The sequence below is a fragment of the Schistocerca cancellata genome, chromosome 7 (assembly GCF_023864275.1).
Source record: "Schistocerca cancellata isolate TAMUIC-IGC-003103 chromosome 7, iqSchCanc2.1, whole genome shotgun sequence".
NCBI classification, from domain to species: domain Eukaryota; kingdom Metazoa; phylum Arthropoda; class Insecta; order Orthoptera; family Acrididae; genus Schistocerca; species Schistocerca cancellata.
Window position 1 is genome coordinate 595,075,571 of NC_064632.1, and position 23,030 is coordinate 595,098,600.

Below are 23,030 nucleotides of genomic sequence, written 5' to 3' on the forward strand. Positions count from 1 at the left end.
GCTTTCGTTTTGCTATCTTCAACTGCCACACCAGACTGGTCAACAAGGGACTGAATGGAACCTTAGACCCACTGAGCGAGTTTACGTACGACCGGAATTTTCTCGGGTTCTCTGCCACATCTTTTGCTAAGGTGTGACGGTGTTAGTTGTAGTATGCTTCGCACATAGATCTTTTCACAGACGCACGAATCTCTACTAACCCTCGCTTGTCGTCATTTATACGTTCCCATTTGAACCGAGAGGTAAACAGTCTCTGCTTCCTGAGCATCCGCCGAATTTCCTTATTAAACCATGGTAGGTCTTTTCCATCCTTTAACCACTTACTGAGCAGATAACTCTATAGACTACGATTTACAGTCTGCTTTAACTTTGCCCATAGTTCCTTTACATTCACGTGACTGGAACTAAGTGATGCTAATTCACTGTCTAAGTGACATGTTAATAACTGCTTATCTGCTCTATCTATCAGAAACACTCTCCTAGCCTTCTTAAGTGATTTATTAACTTTCGTAACATAGTTGCTGTAATAATATCATGATAAGAAAAATTGGAAAATTGTGGCAAGTTCCTATGCGACCAAACTGCTGAGGTCATCGGTCCCCAGGCTTACACATTACTTAACCTAACTTACGCTGAGGACAATACACACATCCATGCCCGAGGACTGACTCGAACCTCCGTCGGCGGGAGCCGCACGAACCGTGACAAGTCGCCGTAGACAGCGCGGCTACCCCGCGCGGTGACATCGTGATAGCTGATTGCCGTTTCTATACTGATACTGTCGATAAGGTCGGGCATATTTGTAGCTACAAGGCGTAAGATATTTCCATTGTGTGGCTTACCTCCCTTCTGTAAATGTGGATGCGAGGGGCTTGTCTGTTAGTTCACAGTATATTTCTCTCATCGGTATGGCAGTTATGTCACACACCCACATAAAATTCTAGTGGGGGGCCATCTACGCCAGTTGATTTTCCTCGCGGCGCTTCTTTGGTTACAGTTTTCATTTCCCCACGAGATACATTCTCGAAGAATTCTGTATCATTGCAAGATTAACTGTGATGGGGATATTTGACAGAAATTCCTTACCGACCTCCTAGTCAATATCTTGTTCTGTGTACGGTTCGGTATAATACTTCATGCGCAACTTTTGATCGCAATTTGAATACCATTTATTCATCGTCTCCCAGACTGTTAATTAGTTCCTGACGATGAGTAATAAGGAAGTGCGTTCCTGCACAATGTCGTCCATATTTCGTTTCCTTATTCGCCTAAATATCTCAGAGGTGTAGCAGTTATATTCGATTTCATGCGTTTTATATTTGATACGTGATTAGTCAGATCAGATGGGTTGCTATACAGGTCGTGCAAGCAGGAGTAGTAGTATTAAGACGTGCTTCCTTTGTGATTCAACGCACTGAACCCACCATAGAATCCATTCTTTGTATCTTGAGAGAAATGGGAGACATTTGGCCGCCATTTCTTCAATCTCCTGTTTTAGTCCGTTGTCATGCGCTAGTGAGATGTTAAATCGCCAAGTGCCTCATCCGAGAAAGGTCGTTTGCTTCACGTGTCTAAATGTTACGAAGTAGGCGACATGACCCGAAAAGTTCAGAGGCCAATACTCACAATCTATTAAATGACACAAAAACCCTGCAAATGCGTAGATTTAGTATCGTCTGCTCACGAAAAGTCTATTAACAAAGTGAAGCTTTCATCCTCATCTGTGTTTTCTTTTCGCAGGCAATAACACTAGCCATTGCTGGCGTCGAGACGACTTCTTCCGCGATGGGCTACGTGCTGTGTGCGCTGGGACTCTACCCGGAATGGCAGGAGCTGGCACAGCGCGAGCTGGACGGCTGTTTCGGAACAGGGGGTGACTACCTACGACCTGTCACCACTGCAGACCTCTCCCAGCTCAAAGTCATCGACGCCATTATGAAGGTATTTGTGGATTTAATTTCCTTGATTTTAACGATTCTTTCCTTTTTAATTTTATAGTTAATTTCAGGGATAGTTTCCTACTAGTTCTGGAGAATATATTTTACTGTCGATTTTACCAAATCTCAACCATACACAATTAAGCAGTTTCTTCACTTACCGTCACGAAATACAACTTGTTCTTATCTCATCATTCAGATAAACAAAAAATGAAATTGTTAATGATGTGATGAACTGTGAGTAATTATTAAATGCTCTATCGTTTAATAAAATCACAACTTCAAGGAGAATGCTATGACTGTAGCCTGTATCATAAATTAACTGTTCTACAGTATACAAATAATTATAATGACACAACCATAAATGACGTTTCACTTTGAGAATACTGTATGAGGGGGAAGTCTCTCAGCTTCAAAGCATGTGTGCAGCTACCGAGCTCGCCACAGTTTCCAGAGGCCTTCTCCCATGAGAAGAGAATAATCTCTGGGAGGCGCAGAGAGAGTGTAGTGCGATCCGAGTCTCGGTCTGAGGCAGTTGTGTAGTATCCTGCCCGCTCGTCCAATATAGGGTGCCTGGGAAGCAGTTTTATCGAATCGCTAAACAACAGATCAAGCAAATCGTATCAATGCAGTTTATTACAGTAAGTTGATTTGACGTTACTTAACTTTCCGTATTCACAAAGGTATGTCGCAAGCAAATGGCAACATGAAATTAATCAAAGCCTTCGGTATGTACAAGTTCAATGCAAGCAAAACAATTCAGTTCATACGTCACTCCTGTAGCGTCTGTATGGCGGGTCGTCTTCTGCTCCGGAAGCGGCTACGCTGGCGCGGCGCTTACGTTCTCCTCGGGTAGATGCCGCTCCTGTCGTGGTGACGTCCTAGTCAGCGTGCTATTGGCTGACGTCGCCTCACAGCCCCCTCTGCTCTTCCGTTCTTCATCGTCGCGCCGGCGCTTGTCGTTACACCGGAACATTCCTCGCCCCCCCCCCCGCCCCCCTCCTTCGCTGGACTGGAAGCTGTGGCTTCCAGCGGACATGAAGCTTCCGGCCGTACCACGCCATGCAGCCTTCGCTCTGGCAGAGACGTCCCCCAGAAAAAGACCAAAAGGGTACGCGTCCACCTCCTGAGGTCAATAACCAGATGTGGAAGGCGTCGGCTGCTGCGCTGTGGGTGGGTCCAGCTCCGTCGATAGGACGAGATGAGGCGGAGCAGGCGAAGGCTGCGTCTCCGTGGTGTCGTCCAGAGGTGTCGTGATGACACCCTTTGGCGGCTGCTGTGGCCGCGGTGTCCTCGGGATCCGTGTATTTGGGGGAAGAGAGACAGAAGGATCAACGTGCACGAGACAGTGGCGAAGTTGATTGTGATGCCGGCGCTGCATTTCGTCTGGACCTGAAATGAGACACATGCAGGCTCCAAGTCGATGGACGAACTCGCCTGTAAAAGACAATATCACGCGGCGCGAAGCGATACTTACAGCCTTCCTTCGGCGTAGGGCGCTGAGGAGGGCCGAGCAGGTGCAGCAGTGTCCGATGGCGGCGGCCGTGAAGCAGTTCCGCCGGCGATGGCCCATCTCGTGGATGCGAACGATAGCAGACGAGAAACAGTGTATGCGGAGCGAACTTTGAACATCTGTCACTTGAAGGTTCTAACAAAACGTTCCGCCTCGCCGTTTGACTGTAGACAGAACTGTGCACTGGTTAGATGCTGTACGCCATTGCCTTCACATCATGTTTCAAATTAATTTGACGTGAACTGAGGGCCGTTGTCTGACACTGTGACTTCAGGTAAGCCATCGAGGCAAAAAATAAGGGCAGCACCTGAATTGTGCTACGTGAAGTTGTCGAGTTCACTGGCACAGAAAAAGGAAACTTGCTATATGAGTTAACCACAATCAACCAAGGAGTGTTCCAAAAAGGTCCCGCAAAGTCTCTGTGCACACGTTGCCGTGGTGATGCGACTTGGGCCAAGGAGGGAATGTCTGTCGAGGAGTGGACTGATCTTCCGCACATGCGTGACACTGTGACGTCATCTGTTCTATTTGGATGTCCATACCCTCTCAAGTACAGTGTCGACAGGCTAGCTGTTTCGGACGAACAATCCCCCAGTGTCCTTGATGAAGTAACTGCAACACTTCGTTTTGGAAAGCTTTAGGCATCAACACACATGACTGTCCACTTTCATTTTGAACAAGAATCACATCCGTCTGTATAGCGAAGCTATGCCGACGTTCAAAGCATCGGTGCACTACGGAGTTTTTTATGCTATGCAGGGAACGAGGCCAAGATGTGCGAATGTATGCTAGCAAAATGTTCAAACCTGAATCACTTTCCGTGGCCTGTTCAATTTTCCTATAGTTCAGTGGAAAAGATTGAAGCAATTCGGAATTCTGAGCATCGATGTGACAACAAGCAGCAGAAGCGTCAAAGTCTGTATCAGGGCCAATCTGAAGATGAGAAAGTCCGTCCGCATTATGATGTTGAGCTGTCGAACCTGTACTGAGACAACAACAAAGCTCATGTTTGCAGTTTTTATGCAGTTCGTGCGGGAACCGGTTTCGTCTGATGAAAGAGACTGCAGTGGCTTATGATCAGTTACTAAGTAGGATTTTCTGTCATGCAAATAGTGCTGGAATTTGGTGACACCATATACAATAGCCGATGCCTCTTTCTGAATTTGTGAATGGTTACACTGAGCTTTGGACAACACTATTGATTCGAAAGCAATAGGCCTGTCTTTATCGCCAATTCTGTGCGAAAGCACTCCAGCGATTCCGTAAGAGGAGGCGTCAACTTACAATACAACTGGTTTGTCAGGATCATATTGAACTAAGCATCGATCACTGAGTAATGCATCTTTCTTTGAAAAGCTACTTGGCACTCATCATTCCTCACAAAGGGGACATTCTTGCAGCGCAAGCGATGCAATAGAGCTGCGATTTGTGCACCTCTCGGTAGAAACCGAATATAACAGTTCATTTTTCCCTAAGACTGACTGCAATTCTGGGACATTTCGAGGAAATGGCAAATCTCGTATGGCTAACGAATGCGACTGAAGAGGATGGACACCTTGACTGTTTATGACATGACCAAGATACTGCAACTCAGGTTTACTCTTTAGTCCTGCATCAGATAACACACGAAACAAAGTACGCAAATTTGCGATATAATCTTCAGGTGTACAACCTGCTAAGACAATATCGTCCAAATCGTTTGAACAGTTTGACACTTGAGCAGTCAGCTGTTCCAAATACCATTGGAAAATGGCGGGTGCGGAAGCATTGTCAAAAGGCAAACGCAAACATTTAAACAAGCCCAAATGAGTATTCACTACAAACACTTTGAGATTATTCATCGAGTGGTATTTGAAGATACAGGTCGCGCAAATCAATTTTTGAAGCTTGTACTGGCGCAATAGCTCCTCGATCTTGCAGTTCTTTAAGTTCAGCAGCGACTTCGTCCCGTAATGCCACTGGAACAGTTCTGATCCAGCAAAATTTCGGCTGAGCATTGTATTTCAGAGTAATATGTGCAACAAAATTGTTAGCCTTGCCTAAACCTTCAGAAAACAATTCCAGGAATTCTTTCAGCAAGCTTTTGCATGGAATGCAGACACTGACAAATGTGTTGTTCTCAATGTTAAAGCCAAACAAATCAAATGAATCAAAACGAAATATGTTTTCACAATCGTGTGATTGTAGCACAGTAAGAATCACTGTTAATGTACGCAAGCGATACGTGGCAGGCTAAGTACATTTTCCAAGAACGGGAATGTCTTGTCCATAATAAGCCATCAGTTACGTGCTGGTTTTAGACAGGCATGGGGATCCCACATTTCATATGTGTGACGATTCATCAGTGTAACAGAGGCACCCATGTCCAATTGAAAATTTATACGTTTCCTACAAAGAAGCAAAAGAACAAGAAGTTTATTGGACTTGTGTAGCACTGAAGCAACTGCTTGCTTGCTAGTTTTGCTAATGCCCATTGCAGACTTTGAACATACTTCGTTAATGTCACGGACCTTGTGACTAGATTTTTGGGAGTGGGCCGAATTTTTATGGTTGTTCCATTTCAAACATACGGACTGTACATGTCCTTTCTTGCCACAAGCATAACACTGTGCTTGTCGGGAGGAGCAGTCTTGGTACTTCTACCATGAATAATACCGAGGGAATGACTCATTCTGTTCACCTGTGTAGCTGCCTGTTTTGCGCGCTGCTTACGTGGCGTGGAGAGTTGTTTACGCGGCGTGGCGAGCTCAAGCTTAAGCTGCGACTGCCAAATGGGCTGGTCACAAACAGGGGGCTCAACCCGACAAATTGATGGCATCCCAAATTTATCGGCCGACAGAGCACCTGAATCGCACTGATCTAGTATTTGCCCTACTTGCTCAAATGGTGGATCGGACTGTTTCAGAATCTGTTCTCTGAGTTTTACATGAGTTACACTGTACATGATGGCATCATGCAACGTAACATCTGAATATAAAGGACCACATGCAAATTTGAATTTGTACTTCCTCGTCATTCCCTGAAAATCTGTTAACCACTTATGATAAATTTGTTCTGACCACTTTTTGCTATTAAAGAATCGATACATAGCTGCTACCACATTCACTTGTTGGTCATAATAGTTAGTTAGCGAATCTACAACCTGATCATACCAAAGTTCACTTGGAGTGGCGTTAGGGAATAACTTCTGTAGGAGGCAGAACACTGCACTTCCTAGTGTAGACAAGAAATAGGGGAGTTTCAGAGTACCTCGTACATTGTGAGCAATTATGTGGGCTTCAGACTGTTGTAATCACTCTAGCCACTCCTTGTCTTGTCATGAAACTGGAGAAAAGGCGGTATAGTTGTAGGTGTTGCTTGTTCAATCGGGCACGCAGCATTGGCCAGTAGCTTCTGCACTGTGTTTAGCAATGTAGATATTTGCTGGGTGCTGGGTCTGGAACTGAAACATCTACATTAGCTGCATTTCCTCTGACGCCTGCAGCTGAGGCACCTGAGCAGGGTATGGGAGAGGTGGAGTGGGCATGTTGGAAGAGACGAATGCAATAAACAGACAAGGCAACCAAGAAAAATAAGTACAAAAGCAAAGGAAATTTCTGCAACGCCCACCTGAAACCACTGATTAGCATAAACACGCTAAGAGACTGTTAAAGCAAGTAAACACCCCTGAAAAGAAAGGACAAGAGAGAATTAAGGCGCCAGCAAAACACAAAAGAAAATTCCGTGGCTGCTAGGCAATGGGTTCCTCTTATAACTCATCGCCAGTGTAGTATCCTGCTCACTTGTCTAATATAGGGTGCCTAGGAAGCTGTTTCCTCGGATCGCTAGACAACAATTCAAGAAAATGATGTTAATGGAGTTTATTACAGTAAACTGAACTGACAATACTGACCTTTGTGTATTCACAAAGGTATGTCACAAGCAAATGACGACATGCAAATAACCAGTATATACAAGTTCAGTGCAAACAGAACAATTCCGTTCATAAGTCACTGATGTAGCGTTTGTATAACGGGTCATCTTCGGCCAAGGCTAGGCAGCTCGGCCCTTATATTCTCTTCGGGTAGATGCCGCTCTTGTCTTGGTGACGTCCTAGTCAGCGTACTGTTGCGTGACGTCACCTCACAGCCATCTCTCCTCTTCTGTTCTTCATCATCGTGCCGGCGATTGTCGTTACGCCGGAACAAGTTGTATGTATTCATGTTAACTAACAAAGTTTATCTAGATGTATCTGATGGATTCGTTATTTATTATAGACGTAAGTTCAAACCCTTCTTACGATCCATTTACATTAGCGACCCCGAATCCGTCGTTAAAAGCGCAATTCTTCGCATTTACGGCTTATTTCGTGGCGATAATGTGGCCGCGACGTAGCACACTGACCGATACGCCATTTCGGAATAGCATTGACAAAAATATTGCAGTGCTTGAAGTGAAGTGTTTTCAGATTGTACAAACGATGCCGAAAACCGAGTGCACCGATGGCTCAAGACTCGTCCCTACCAACATCTTCCAACCTCCGGTACATCACTTACGACTTATGATTCCACACTCACACTGTGGTGTGCGTACTGTAAGACGTTCGGTACACACACCATCAGATTATTTGACTTGTCGCTCTAACGAAGTAGGCGAGTGTCTGCAATATGTCTTGTGGTCTTATCGTGGCGTGTTCATCTTCTGCCGTTAGGTCAGACGATAGAAATGCCACTTGCACGCTTAGAGTAGCAGATTGACGGTGACCAACTTTAAACAGAACTTGATCAATTTTCACACACATTTACTAAAATAATAAAAAAATATAGACATTACGTAACTTGATTGTGGCTGCTGTTTACAATTGACAATCTGAAGTTCCCTTGGTCTTGGTACGTTAATCTTATTCTCACATATCTCTGATACTTGACAAAGTGTCTATTCATTTATCTTCATGGCTATGTACAGGAATATGATAATCTTACTAGGAGCAGACTGAAACTTGACTGCAGACTAATGCAGACTGACTAATCGGAGGTCTGTACACTCGTTATAATGCCTCGAGCGTTCAGGTATCACTGCGCGAGTGTGATCCGAGAGGAGAAAAGGTTCTACGTTAGCAGCAATGTCATTGGCTGCGTTACATATTAATACGCAGATCGGCGGAAGCAGAATTTTGTCCATATCTAAGGCAGCGCCATCTCGTAGTGCGGAGACGGACGAGTGCTGCGCCTGCGCTGTTGTGCTTAGCGGGGCGCGCTCTATCGGGAAAGTTGTGTGCGCGCTGGCTACGCAGAACTATGTACACAACACACACCATGAGTACAGTTCCACTTTTAATAATGTTACTGGTGTACAACGATCCCAGAGTGTTTCTAGGAACGTTTTCGCGTCATCAACACCTTCCCCGTCGCGTGTGCAGTATGAAACAGAGTAAAACATACATTTGGCACAAATTGCGTGCCTGCCAGGTCTTCTGAGGCGCGAATTGCAAACGTCAAGTCGTTTACCATTTGGTCACAGCAAACCAGACTTCACGCACAATTGTCAGCCGCAAGCCGCATTGCCTGCCGCAAGACACAATGCTGGAAATATAGCCTCTGCTTTATGCCCAAAGCTTAGTGCTCGCCTCAAATTGCCACCTTTTATTGTTGTCAACCCCCCATCCCCCTTGCTGTTTGGGATGATTGAAAATGTTTTTATGACAACAGGAATCCCCTATGATGATAGATGTTGCCATCTATACGGTCAGGTGGGAGTAATCAGTAATGCCATACTGTCACTACCTCAAATTAACAAGTACGGCGCAACAAAGTTTGCACTCTTACAGTGCCTTTTAAGTATTCCTGGAAAATAAGTACAGGAAGCTAGGGGAAAGTGGCTACCCTAAGAAAAACGTTTTGCTTCACTTACCTTATTTGACATACAAGCATGTAGAATGTATCTTATTAAGCTATGTACATTCTCGAACCATAAAAAAGTTGTATTATTACTCAATACCTTGTTCTGTAGTAGAGAAGTGGGCTTAAATAAATGTCTGCAGAATGGCCACTTTGCCCAGTAGGTAGGGCAAAGTAGCCACAGGTCGATAAAAGGTAAAAAAGACTCAAAGAACAAGGTCAAGACACTGAATAGGAAGGAATCGCGAAATGAAGAACGTAGTCTACACATTTACAGAACGAAATTTATTTAAATTTTGGAAAAAAATATTCATACTTATTAACAATTTACCACATTATACAAAACGTTAATAGTTTTACTATCCAAATTACAGTGCATCATTTGTCATGAGATCAAACTCAAATTAGGGTCATAAGTCACTTATCTCTACAATATTCATACACTAACACGTCGTCATCTTCATCACATCCAGCACATTCTTCATGAGCCCACAGCTTGCGATCAGAGCATCCAATGCAACGTTCATTGTCTTTAGATTTAGAGAAAGCCTTATTACAATAAAAATCGTCAATGTCCTTATCTCCCTCGTTGTATTCTCTAAAAAGCTGCTTTTTGCACTTTACTCCTCGCTTTCCTATTTGCACTTTTGCTTTGTTATTAGGCCTTTTTATTTCAACACCTGGTTTAGAAGTGTTGGTCATATCTTCTTTTTCTACAGGGTTTGTTCTTTTCTTGATCTGCTTTTTCTTCTTCGTCTTATCTTCTAACAGCTCGGTTTTGTAAGGTCTAGAGGCTATTATCGTTGCCTGGCCCTTTCCTTGCCCTTTCTTTGTTGTTGCTGCTGGCCTAATTTTAACTTGGGCTTACTGCAAAAGATGTTGACTGTGTTACCTTCTCATTTGTGTCAGCCACTAAAGTGCCCACATCATTGTTATTGCCACTCGCTTCTCCTTCCTGCACAGCTTCGTTTTCATTAGTAGGACTATCAACTGCTTCTTCGCTGTTTGCTGCTACATCATCAAATTCATCTTCTTCAATTTGCATAGGCCTATTATCTACGTCTTTAACACCTTCAGTTCCTTTGTCTGTTTCATTTACTGTGTCCCTTCAATTATCATGTAAGTGATAATTATCTACGTCTTTAACACCTTCAGTTCCTTTGTCTGTCTCATTTACTGTGTCCCTTCAATTATCATGTAAGTTTTCTCCACAGATTATGCCTATGTCCTATATGCACGCCTCTGCAGCAAGGAAATCTGCATCTGAAAATATAGACGGGTCCAAAGGGACAATACTGCATTTACGAAATCCATTTATCGCTGTAGACAGTACTGCTGCCAGCAGAAATGCCTCTCCAGGAAGCTTACTAATTTGGAATTGTGTTATTACCCTTCCTGGGTTGTTTCGGAGAAACTTTTCACAAGCTCTGGCATAGAATGTTTTGAAAGGTGCCATAAATGATACATCTAGAGGTTGTAGTCTGTGGCTACAATGTGGTGGCAAACACACTACACTTGTATGATTTTCTCTGGCATTTTCTATGAAGTCTGTATTTTTTGTGTGGGTGGCGTGTCCATCCAGAATAAGAAGGACTGAATCGTCAGCCGTAGGTTTTATGTAATTCAAGAAATGATCAACCATTTCATGAAAATATCCATCTGCATCCATCCTCTGTGATGGCACGCAAATGCGGCTCCTGGAGAAGCACCATCTTGAAGTTCTACTTTCATTCTTTGTCTGGGAAATATCACAAACGGTGGAATAAATGTCCCCCCTGCAGACATGCATATGGCTACTGTTGAAAGCAAATCTTTTTCTGCTGACGTAATACCACCAACTTCGCGTCTGTCTTTACAAGAGAAGACTTTGAAATTTCTAGACTGAACTGTCATTAGACCAGTTTCGTCAACATTGTAGATTTTATGAGCAGGGTGAAAGTGTTGTTCTTGTATTCCCTGGAGAACGTTGAAAAATCTTTGTACATTAGCTTTATTAAAGCCCTGAGCCCTGGCCATTGAAGTGGATTCTGGTTTCCTAAGGCTTACGTTTGGATGTCTTTTCCGAAACTGTGCCACCCAGTCCTTGCCTGCCATCTTTTTTTTCTTTATTAAATGGGTGTGGTAGATCATCCCGCTCAGCAAGTTGAAACGCCAAGTGTGGTAAATCAGTTACTGATATGCCATAATATCTTCGTTCCATGTTAAAAATATGGCTAACAAGTTATTCTTCTTGCTTTTTGTTGAAAACACATATAAAGTTTCCAAGAATATCCTTATTTTCAATAGCATCACGGTTTTTCTTCTGGAATCTTCGTTTAAGTGTGTTTCTTGTAACATTGAACTGTTTGGCTGCTGTTGCAAAGGGCATCTTTTCTTTTCTTACAGCTTCCAGTGCCTGTTGCATAGCCTGGGAATCCCACGATTGTTGCAGTGATTTTCTCAAACAATTTGATGGCGTCTTAGCACATTCCTGTAATAATAGAACATAAGTATAAAAAATCGGTTAATATACTAATGCTTTAGTGTACCTACGTATCTTCAGACAGACTATTTTCTTATTATCAATCGGTTGTTTTAAAACAGATAGCCTAAGCAAGTTACTGAGGTTACGTTCGGGCAAAGTGGCCACTTGGCCGCTTTTCCCTGCCAGACGACTGACAACTTCGCCCGACTGGACGAAATTACCCTGATTGTTGTCTGAAAACGACAATACGTAACTACCAAATACATAAATATATTGTTCCCAAGGTTAAAATATAACGTTTTACCAGCACTATAGCAATTAAATGTCGCAATACATACATTGTAAATATACGCAATTGAATTGATCATTTACTTTCCATCAGACGTATAGAAAACGCAAAATATGACACTGCAGACGAATGCGCCCATCTATCTCCACGAGACTCGTTGGCAATACCATGGAAGTCTCTTCGAATAGTTTTGAGTGTTCTCCACTAGGTTGCAGCACTCTCGAAGGGAATTAAGCAAGTGGCTACTTTACCCGCCCTTGCCAGTATAGCCGTCCATACGCTATATACGATCAACAGCTGCACAACACCACTCCATCACACTTCTGGCGACATCTCCGTGCTGCTGTCGATTGTGACCCGATACGGGACGCGGTACTATGAACACAATGGATGCTTAAACTTCTGCTGTAACTACAACTAGCGATGTTTACACATAGGTATGAAACTTTCGACAAACAAATCATGCTAGCCAATGGTACGTTCGCTGCCATCCGTCACCATCGATTAATAAACAACCAGGACGATGGCACAGCAGGCAGTGCACAGCCATTAACATCTTGAATGCCATCCACTGCCAGCTGAGCCAGCTCAACGCGGCCTGAGAATGACGTCACACCTCACTGTCTGGCTCCAACACACTGCAGCATGAACATCTTGCCCCCACCATGGGATAAAGACATGCCTGACGACAGCATCTTCACAACTGTCATTCTGCTGGTTTATACCAGCACCAGGCAGACAGCTTGAAAGTGTAGAAAACAATATGAATTCCCAAACGCGTTCAGTGGGCTGAAATAGGCATTCAGCCGGCTTAACACAACACAGTCGCCCATCACCCTAGCATATTCCATAGGCTCACGTCACTTCCATATCACCTGTGGACAGACGCTTCTTCTTTCAAGACCTAACTACAAAACAATTCTTCCTTGGGGATACGGACTCTGATATCAGCTCTTGGCACTACCACAGAACGCCCGCTTTTGAGGCGTTGTTGACTGTTAACTCTACACTCGGCAGGTGACTCGGAAATCCCCATCCACGGCACCACCTTGCCCACTATTCAGCCCACACCGTATTTACAGAGCACCTGGACATTTTATGCCATAGATGTGTGGGCCTGTTAGTAGCATGGACTTCCTACACCATCACAAACTTTCGCCCAATACAGTGCACACAGCGTCTACACAATTAACGCCCATTGTCTTCGAATGAGGAGAGCCTGTTTTTGGGTCATTATTACAATGTATGCTACTCCAAACCAGCAATGGGCATTTGTTGTTGTAAAGTAAGTTTTCCATAAACAATTAGTACCGTTGTTATCTCTCTGCTACAGCTATTCAATTGAAGATTGTTAACAAAAAAATGTTCATATGGCTCTGAGCACTATGGGACTTAACATCTGAGGTCATCAGTCCCCTAGAACTTAGAACTGCTTAAACCTAACTAACCTAAGGACATCACATACATCCATGCCCGAGGCAGGATTCGAACCTGCGACCGTAGCGGTCGCGCGGTTCCAGACTGAAGCGCCCAGAACCGCTCGGCCAAAACGGCTGGCCTGTTAATAGAAGTGGAGCATTTTTGCAGAGCCTGCTGGTTATTTCTATTGTTATTTTTGTGGTTTCATTTAAGATAAGTATCACTGTCGTTTTCTGGCGGCTCCGTAATTTAATACTGTGATATTGTTTGGTACTTATGAAGGCGAAAATAGGTTATTACATTTTGTCTCCCAGTGCATGAAAACTTGCTGTCATCGTTTGAGAACACTGACCTTTTCCGTGCTAAATGTTATTCGGTATTTTAAGATTTCTTTTCCATGGCTCGCCATGGTTTTAAAACTGTTGAAGAGGCAGTAGAATACTTGTTTTCTGAAGAAATAGAAGCAGAGGTAGTAGCTCTGCCTCCACATGTAGATGAGCAGAGTGATGACGAAAATACTGAAGATGACTAGTCACAAGCAAATACGTATGTGAGCGATATTGTAGGTACTACCCAAATTTTAGTTGAGACATTCCTCATGTTTCTTCTAAAAGAGACCGTACAGAGAAAAATTAAGTGCTGTGATTAGGTTCCGAAATAATTTCCTGGTCTAGGGATAAAAGCTCATTGACTGTTAGATGAACTGAAAGAAAAGATGTATGGTTTCACTTCCATAAAGGTTTTAGAAGAAGTTGTAACATCAGTATAAAGGAAAGTGAGAATACGATAAGGAATGTAAAAATAAAATATATTTTTCAGTTTTACCAGAGGAAATTCGTGTGTTTGTTGGGTTCTTGATCTTTACTGGCTATCATAAATTGTCCAGTGAAAGAGATTATTGGTCTGAGGAAGATCATCTCGGTGTTCAGATGGTGAAAGAAGCGAAGAGTCGTAACAGGTATCTTGGATTGAAATCTGTAACACGTCTCAACGATAATGAAAAGGCCAATGTAAACAAGAGTGACAAATCTTTCAAAATAAAACCATTAGCAGGGGCTCTGGTAAAAAATTATCAGACGTGGGGAGTCTTTCGGGAAAATCTGTCAGTTTATGAAATGTTTGTGAGATACTGTGGACATCACCCATAAAGTAGTTTATCAGACTGAAACCTATACGCTTTCGATACAAACTTCCGGCCTTATGTGGTCTTGATGGCTATTGATACGATTTCTTACTGTTTTGCTGGAAGGACCAGAATGATGTTAATGCAAATCTGTCACTGGGTTCCAAAGCAGCTTTGAAAATGCTGTCCTTTGTTAATGAGCCGAACAGTTACAGAGTATTTTTGGACAAATACTTCACTAGTCATGACATGCCCAACCAACTGAAGGAACTGGGATTTCGTGAAACTAAAAGAGAGAGCAGAACAAGGAAGTGCCTCCTATCACCACATGATGTTAAGGAAAAGGAAGAAAGGGGGCATTTTGAGTTCACATTTGACAGAAGAATGTTCTGGTCATAAAATGGAATTACAACAGGTGCGTTACACTAGCAACTAATTTCGACACTGTGTTTCCTGCTGTCAAAGTTCAACGTTGTAATTCATCCCACAAAGAACGTGTCAGTGGTCCATAACCACGTGGATTGAATATATACAAAAATTTCATGGGAGGCGTCTACATAATAGAGAAACATACTATTGCAGTGCATGCTAAAAAGTGGTACTACTGCCTTTTTACGAGGATGGTAAATATAACTGTTGTGAAGGCATACCTTACATTCAAGAGCTGCAGTGAAGGAAGTTCTCTTTCAGTGAAAGAATTCAGACAACAGATTACGAGAACATATCTGGAGAAATGTCATCAAATGAGATCAGCTAAGGGAAGACCAACAAAAGTCATCTCACCTTCAGCAGTAACGTACCAGATATACAGTATGACCAGGAGGTACAGAAGAGTGAAAAGTAAAGACGATGCCAGTAAGAGAAATGCAAAGAAAAGCCGAGAAGATATTGTGGGAAGTATAATGTTATACTCTGCATGAAATGCTTTCGCAAATATCACATCACGCCTTAAGGGAATTTCAGTTTTGGAGAATTTTTAGGAAAAAACTTTTGTAAATGTTACTTATTATAAAACATACACATGTCACCAAAAGTTTTGCTTCACCTCGGTTCCGAGAGTTCCGGAACCTGTATAGAAAATTATAGATCAACATAAACATCATTTCCACCATTTTTACTGCTTATGAGAACCACATATTGCATGTTGTACCACCATACAGCAAGACCCTCGGAGGTGGTGGTCCAGATTGCTGCACACACCGGTACCTTTAATACCCCAGAGCACGTCCTCTTGCGTTGACGCATGCCTGTATTCGTCGTGGCATACTATCTACAAGTTCATCAAGGCACTGCTGGTCCAGATTGTCCCCCTTCTCAATGGCGATTCGGCATGGGTCCCTCAGAATGGTTAGTGGGTCACGTCGTCCATAAACAGCCCTTTTCAATCTATCCCATGCATGTTCGTTAGGGTTCACGTCTGGAGAACATGCTGGCCACTCTAGTCGAGCGGTATCGTTATCCTGAAGGAAGCCATTCACAAAATGTGCACGACGGGGGCGCGAATTGTCGTCCATGAAGACGAAAGCCTCACCATTATGCTGCCGATGTGGTTGCACTATCGATCGGAGGATGGTATTCACATATCATACAGCCGTTATGGCGCCTTCCATGACCACCAGCTTCGTACGTCGGCCCACGTAATGCCACTCCAAAACAACAGGGAACCTCCACCATGCTGCATTCGCTGGACAGTGTGTCTAAGGTGTTCAGCCTGACCAGGTTTGCTTGCAAACACGTGTCCGACGACCGTCTGGTTGAAGGCATATGCGACACTCATCTGTGAAGAGAACGTGATGCCAATAATGAGCGGTACATTCGGCATGTTGGTGGGCCCATCTGTACCGCGCTGCATGGTGTCGTGGTTGCAAAGATGGACCTCGCCGCGTACGACGGGAGTGAAGTTGCGCATCATGCAGTCTACTGCGTACAGCTTGAGTCGTAACACGACGTCCTGTCGTTGCACGAAAAGGATTATTCAACATGGTGGCGTTGCTGTCAGGGATCCTCCGAGCCATAATCCATAGGTAGCGGTCATCCCCTGGAGTGGTAGCCCTTGGGTGGCCTGTGCGAGACATGTCATCGACAGTTCGTGTCTCTCTGTATCTCCTCCATATCCGAACAACATCGCTTTGGTTCACCCCGAGACGCCTGGACACTTCCCTTGTTGAAAGACCTTCCTGGCACAAAGTAACATTGCGGACGTGATCGAACCGCGGTATTGACCGTCTAGGCGTGATTAAACTACAGGCAACACGAACTGTGTACCTCCTTCCTGGTGAAATGACTGGAACTATGCAATTGCACTCTTTCTCGGTATTCCACTGATCAATTCTTCTCGGGTTATCAGCCGAGTGGTGGCGTCGTCTTGTCGCAACGTTTCAGTGAGTTTCGTACCCAATGGCGAAGTTGATGATTGGTACGAGACTCATTGAAACGTTGCGACAAGACGACGCCACCACTCGGCTGATAACCCGAGAAGAATTCATCATGACTGGATCTGGTTGGCTGTCGGACCCCCTCCAACTAATTGGGGCTGCTCACGCATGGTTGTTTACATCTTTGGGGGGGGGGGGGGGGGGGTTTATTGACATGTCTGAACAGTGAAAGGGACTGTATCTGTGATACAATACCCACAGTCAACATCTATCGTCAGGAGTTCTGGGAATCGTGCTGATGTAAAACTTTTTTTGATGTGTTTATAATAGTTCTGAAATGTTATTTTAAGTTTATAATTACCAATTTCTATATCCTTTGTCATTTTTCGTAGTAAGGAGTGCAATGACAAAACAACTGCCAAGGACCCAGCGTCCTAGCATGAGGACGGCCAAAACGTTTCGCAAGTAGGCAACAAGTGAACAAAATTTCTTCGTATTTCCATAAATTAGGTTTCCAGAACACATTTTCCCAAAAATGCAGAATATGTATTAATTATAAATAAGCTGAGCGCTAATGGGTTACTGCATCACATTACCGGGCCTTGGATTCAAAGATGATTCTCTAAGACCACGACCAATACGCCTTGGTCTGCCAGATGCGTTTCTGCTCGTAAGTCTATGACAGAAATAGTCTGTTAGTGCATCTCCACTCAAAGACAGAACATTGACTGCTTTAAGGAAAATGATTACTTCACAACGAAAATTCCTACCTCTGCCACTGCATCAATATGTCGGGAGCCGGACATGTGACAGCAAACACACATATACAAAAGTCGTTTCACAATGGCCAGCCACAACAAACAGGACGCCACCCCGCATGGCACGTCGCAGCCACAGCCCAGACTTCATAGGCATTCTGCCGTACTACACACAAACGCCAGAAGTCAAGGGTCATGAGGTGCCCCCCTCCTCCTCGCCACCTGCCTCCACAGCGGGTCAGCTCGAAATTTGCCACAAGCGGCAATTTTTTCCTTCTTTAAGTTGCATTATGACTATTAGGGCCTGCCATCTTATTACTTTATGTTGGCCGTAGTGCTCCTCACAAACCTCTTAGCCCGTACCCATGGCCACCACCACACAGCAAAATTGCGCTAGCAGTTGTGGCCATGGGCACTGTTGCCCATGCAGCACCGCGTGGAGGTGACGCTACGTGGAGTCCTTTCGACTGCACTTTGGTGTCATCTTTTATTCACTTACAGCCATTACACTCATGTTTTGCAGAAAAAACAGGAATTTGGAAGTAGGAAATTGTAAATTTGTGGTCTAATTGAAGAAGAGAACAAAGGAAGACAGGAAAGAATAAATACCCTTTGACCAACACCACCGGAGGAAAGGGACTTGGCATTGAAATACAAGTCCAGTTTTCGCATGTGGTCCTGCTCATTCTAGCAATTATCCACATGAACATCCCTCTTCAGGAAAACTCGATTTGTTCAATCCATGCAGATCTACTCTACATCAGAGCTGTTTGTTAGAGTGCTATATCAGCTGTTGTGTGTTAGGTTACATAGCAACTACTACTATTAGGTTGGTTAGTAAACAAATACTGCATGGTTTTGGAACAATATACTGCCTCAGTGTAATTTTTTTAAGTTATATACTGTTCCTACATAGCTGTAGGAGAAATAACAAACCACGACTAACGTATTATTATTCTTGCAAAAACTTTTCTGTAGAATAAAACTAGACTTTTCTGAGTAGTGGACCCATTAATTTTGTATTTTTAGGTAATATGCCTGCTCTGTTTCTGTTGTGTCTTTCACTGCTTGATTTTGATTTCTTATTTTATATAAAACTTATATTACATACATATTATTACATTTACAAAAAAGTGTCCATTTATGTAATTACTTAAGGGGACATTTATGTCCTATGCCGCCAATGTTAAATTATCGAATTTTGTGATGTATTATCTTGGAAACGTTTTAAGGTGTATTCAATCAACGAAAATTGTAAGTTGGTGAACTTACAATTTTCGATGATTGAATACACCTCTCTAGATACACTGAACTAAAATTATTACTACTATTGTATTGTGGGGCATATTATCTTTTTTTCAAACACTCAATTTGTTGACAGTATTTTGTAAATAAATGAACATAAAAACAAAACAGTTAAGGATATTTTAATTATTCTAGTTGCATATGTGTTGAATCTCACACTTGGCATGCTGTGAAAATTTCATGTCTCTATCATCAGGCTTTTTTTAGAAAACGGGACATTTATTGCAAAAAATGTAGTTAAGAGATATTGAGGTTTAAAACTTTTTTATTACAAATCCTTATACAGACTTACATTTCTGTGACTTTTATGCACTAGAATTGCCCTGGCCCATAGTCGGTGTCTTCTTCAGTGTCACAAAAGCCCAGTGCTTGCCTCCTCCATTTCTTTCTTGCTTCTTTTGTCATTTGCTGAGCAGTTAACTCTGCTTCACGTACACAAAGCTCATCCAGTTCCCACAGTCCTTCAGCTGTGTTCTGTCCAAATATTACCCTTGACTTCTCCAGAACCTTAAGTCTTCCGTAGTTCCCACCATTAAAAGTTATTACAGCATCAGACACTGCTAACTTTAGAGTCATGAAGTCAACAAATACATTTTTAGGCACACGGGACCACGCAACATTATTGAAGGACTCATTCACACTCTGGGTCCCATGTAAACACTTATTTAGTAGCTCAGGATTTTCCATATCTCTATAAATAGGTTTGATTCCCATAATATCATTACATTTACCACTGTCACCCGTTTCTAAAGTTACTTTCCTTTTCGATGCACTAGGGGGCGTGGTCACTTCAGAAACATTATCGTGGTTTCCATCACTGCCAGAACAATTGTTTTCAAGTTCTTCAGAGGAAAATGCAGGTCTCACATATCTGTTACCCGCAAATTTGCGTTTCTTGAAGTTACTTTTACACTTAGTCATTTTATTTACGTACAAAAATCAATAGAAGTTAGCTTACTACAAAAAAGACCGATAATCACACTACTTTCAACGAAAACTAGCATCAGAAACAAAGGACTGATTTGTTTATTCGTAATGCCAACTTCTGAAACGTAGCAGTAAGCACAAAACTAAGCAATTCCCAGCCTTGTATACTGTGTGGTTTCCAAGATATGACTGCTCAACTGTGGCAGTATATACGTAGCTGTGAAATTTGACAGTCACACATCAACATTCAAAAGGTCTCACAATTGTTTAGGTACAGGTTTAACACGGATTCTAGAACAATAGCTATCAATTGACTGTTCTAATTGCTCTATTTTTCATTAGAGCTATTCATAATAAGATACAAATTGCAATTTTTTATTAATGCGCACATGAGTAGTAGTGCATTTTTAACATGTTTTACATTACGTATAGTACGACAGTGTTGTCACTGGCACTCATACCACCGTCAGTACTGGATCTACTCGAGCTATCTATGTTGGCCTGTCTTCGTCTTCTGCGACTTCTGTACTGCTGAATCTGTTTGTATAAGTCATGTTCTGCTTTTGAGATGTTGGCATTGCATTCAATTGCCTCTATCTACCTGGATTCCTCAGTGGACAGTGTAGAGAGCTGTTTCAGCTATATGTTCTATATTATTACGTAAGCGCCTGTATCTAAGGCATTTCAAAAGGAAGCGTTCTGGGGAACCAATTTCCACACATGTGCAACGATCGCTTTCTGAAGGCGACATGTGCATGGTGCAACCGTAATATTTTGGTTTTCTCGCATTCCTCAGAGGAGTACACACTTCACATCGCAGCAGGGTGGTGTTATCATCAATGATGACAAGTCACAACTGCGTCAGTTGGAAGTAACATTTCTTGGTCACTTATGTTGTTTCCTTGAGATTCTCAATTTTTATCCCAAACATCTCTCACATGTTGCCGAGACTGATTTCTCTTACAGATGCCTTGTCAGCAGTGTAAGACGAAAATCGACTAGACAGCCTAGATGACTGAGGCATTCAGTAAAGCAGACAACAATTTGGCACGAGACATCTCTCTCTCTCTCTCTCTCTCTCTCTCTCTCTCTCTCTCTCTCTTCTCAAGGACTCCAAGTTTTTTCGTGGTGTCAGACAGTTTCTAGAAGACATCGAAGTACCTTTGGTTACAATTTACACTGACCACAGGCTATCAGAAATGCCTCTGAGGATGCCAGCCCTCAGCGGTGCAGATTATGAACTTAATGCAGCTGAGTAATAGAAAGACTCCATTATCATGGACCTTCTCAACGATATTGCTACAAAGTTACAGATCGAACATTGCAGTCTGCCTTCCACTAATAAGGCACTGTTGTGTGATGTTTCTCAAGACAGACCACAGCCCATAGTTAGCTCGTCATGCACCAAGGTGTGTTTGACAGACTACACAACCTTAGAGACCTGGGCTTCAAAGCATCACTGTGATTAGTGACAGCCAGTTTAGTGTGGCTGACATCAAGCCTGACTGATGTCACAAGGCGCAGAGTTGCCTTACATGCCAACCTTAGACAGTATTGGCCATAGTCAACCACAACTCAGATAATTCCTAATTTCCAAGACAAGATTCTGTTATGTGCAATTGGAAATTGTTGGACCGCTTACAGGTCCTGGGGGATTCCGTTACCTACTTTCAGTTATCAGTAGAATGTCTCATTGGGTTGAAGCAACTCCCCTAAATGGCATCACCCATTACCCCCAAATCAGGTGCATGGACCTTTTTGGAGACCTGTATCATTCATCTTAGCATGCTTTAGCTGCTCATGACTGATCAATGCCGCCAGTTATAGTCATGTCCATTCAACGTCCTGTGCTGTCAGCACAGGATTACACACACATGGACAGCAGCATATTATCTGCAGAGCAATGGCATCATAAAGAGGTGGCACAGGACCGTGAAGACATCCCTAATGTGCCACACTGGCTCGTCGACTGAAGCGCTGCCCTGGATTCTCCTCAGTATCTGCACCTCATATAGAGAAGACTTTAGTGCCTGCCTAGCGAAGCTAGTGCATTGGGAACCACTAGTCCTACCATTAGAATTTGCACACATATTACCACTGGCCATCAACAGGACTTACAGCACTCACACAACGCATCTGTCAGCACATGCAGATGATACACTTGCTACCTCTAGCTCACCACACAACCCCCAAGGTATTGATACACAAAGAGCTCTCTATGGGTGAATTCATCACAGTGAGGGATGACATGATACTGGCAGCCCTGCAGCTGGTATACACTGGGCCACATTGGGTATTCCAGTCCACATTGTGTACTCCAATGCTGGCCTCAGACATTTGTTATATTGTTCTGCGGCAAGTTCGTGACAGTCTCGCTCTCCCACCTCAAGCCAATCTGGGTCCTGCAAGATTCTCACATCACATCCCCAAGATGACATTTTGGTCAAGACTACTGTCAACCGAAACACGTTGCAGCCTCCTACCTCAATAGGAGAATTGTGACTCAATGGCCAATCTCCTGCTAGTCTATCATCACCACCATCACTCTTGGCTTTGCTGTCCAGGTCATGCTACAGCTGCCCATGACATCCGCAGCAACACCTGGCGCTGTACCATGTCTACAATCTATGCATCAGTTACAACAACCACTCGAGAAATGGTCCAAACATGTCTCTCAAGTGCCAGCCACGAGACGACTGGTCAGGTGCACCTGAGCCTTCACCTCCTCACATACCACTGTATTCAGTATTGTACTGGAACAACAACATATAAAAGACACAGCCCCATGACAAATGGTCCCGCCGTGAAAGAAGCTGCCTCTATTAGGAAGCAATGTTCCACCTGAATACTTTACTACATTGAAACTCCAAAGAAACTGGTATAGGCATGCATATTGAAATACAGAGATATGTAAAGAGGAAGAATACGGCGCCGTAGTCGGTAACCCCTGTTTAATACAACAAGTGTTTCGCGCAGTTGTTAGGTCGTTTACTGCTGCTACAATGGCAGGTTATCAAGATTTAAGTGAGTTTGAATGTGGTGTT

At 43.3% G+C, this 23,030-nt stretch overlaps 1 protein-coding gene across 1 annotated transcript in view; it reads left to right on the forward strand.

Moving 5' to 3' along the window:
- LOC126092926 (cytochrome P450 4C1-like) overlaps positions 1-23,030 on the forward strand; it is a 219,966-nt gene that overhangs the window by 191,223 nt on the left and 5,713 nt on the right. The window contains exon 5 of the mRNA XM_049908657.1: positions 1,741-1,941. Coding sequence (XP_049764614.1) covers positions 1,741-1,941 — 201 coding nt within the window. The remainder of the gene's footprint in view (positions 1-1,740; positions 1,942-23,030) is intronic.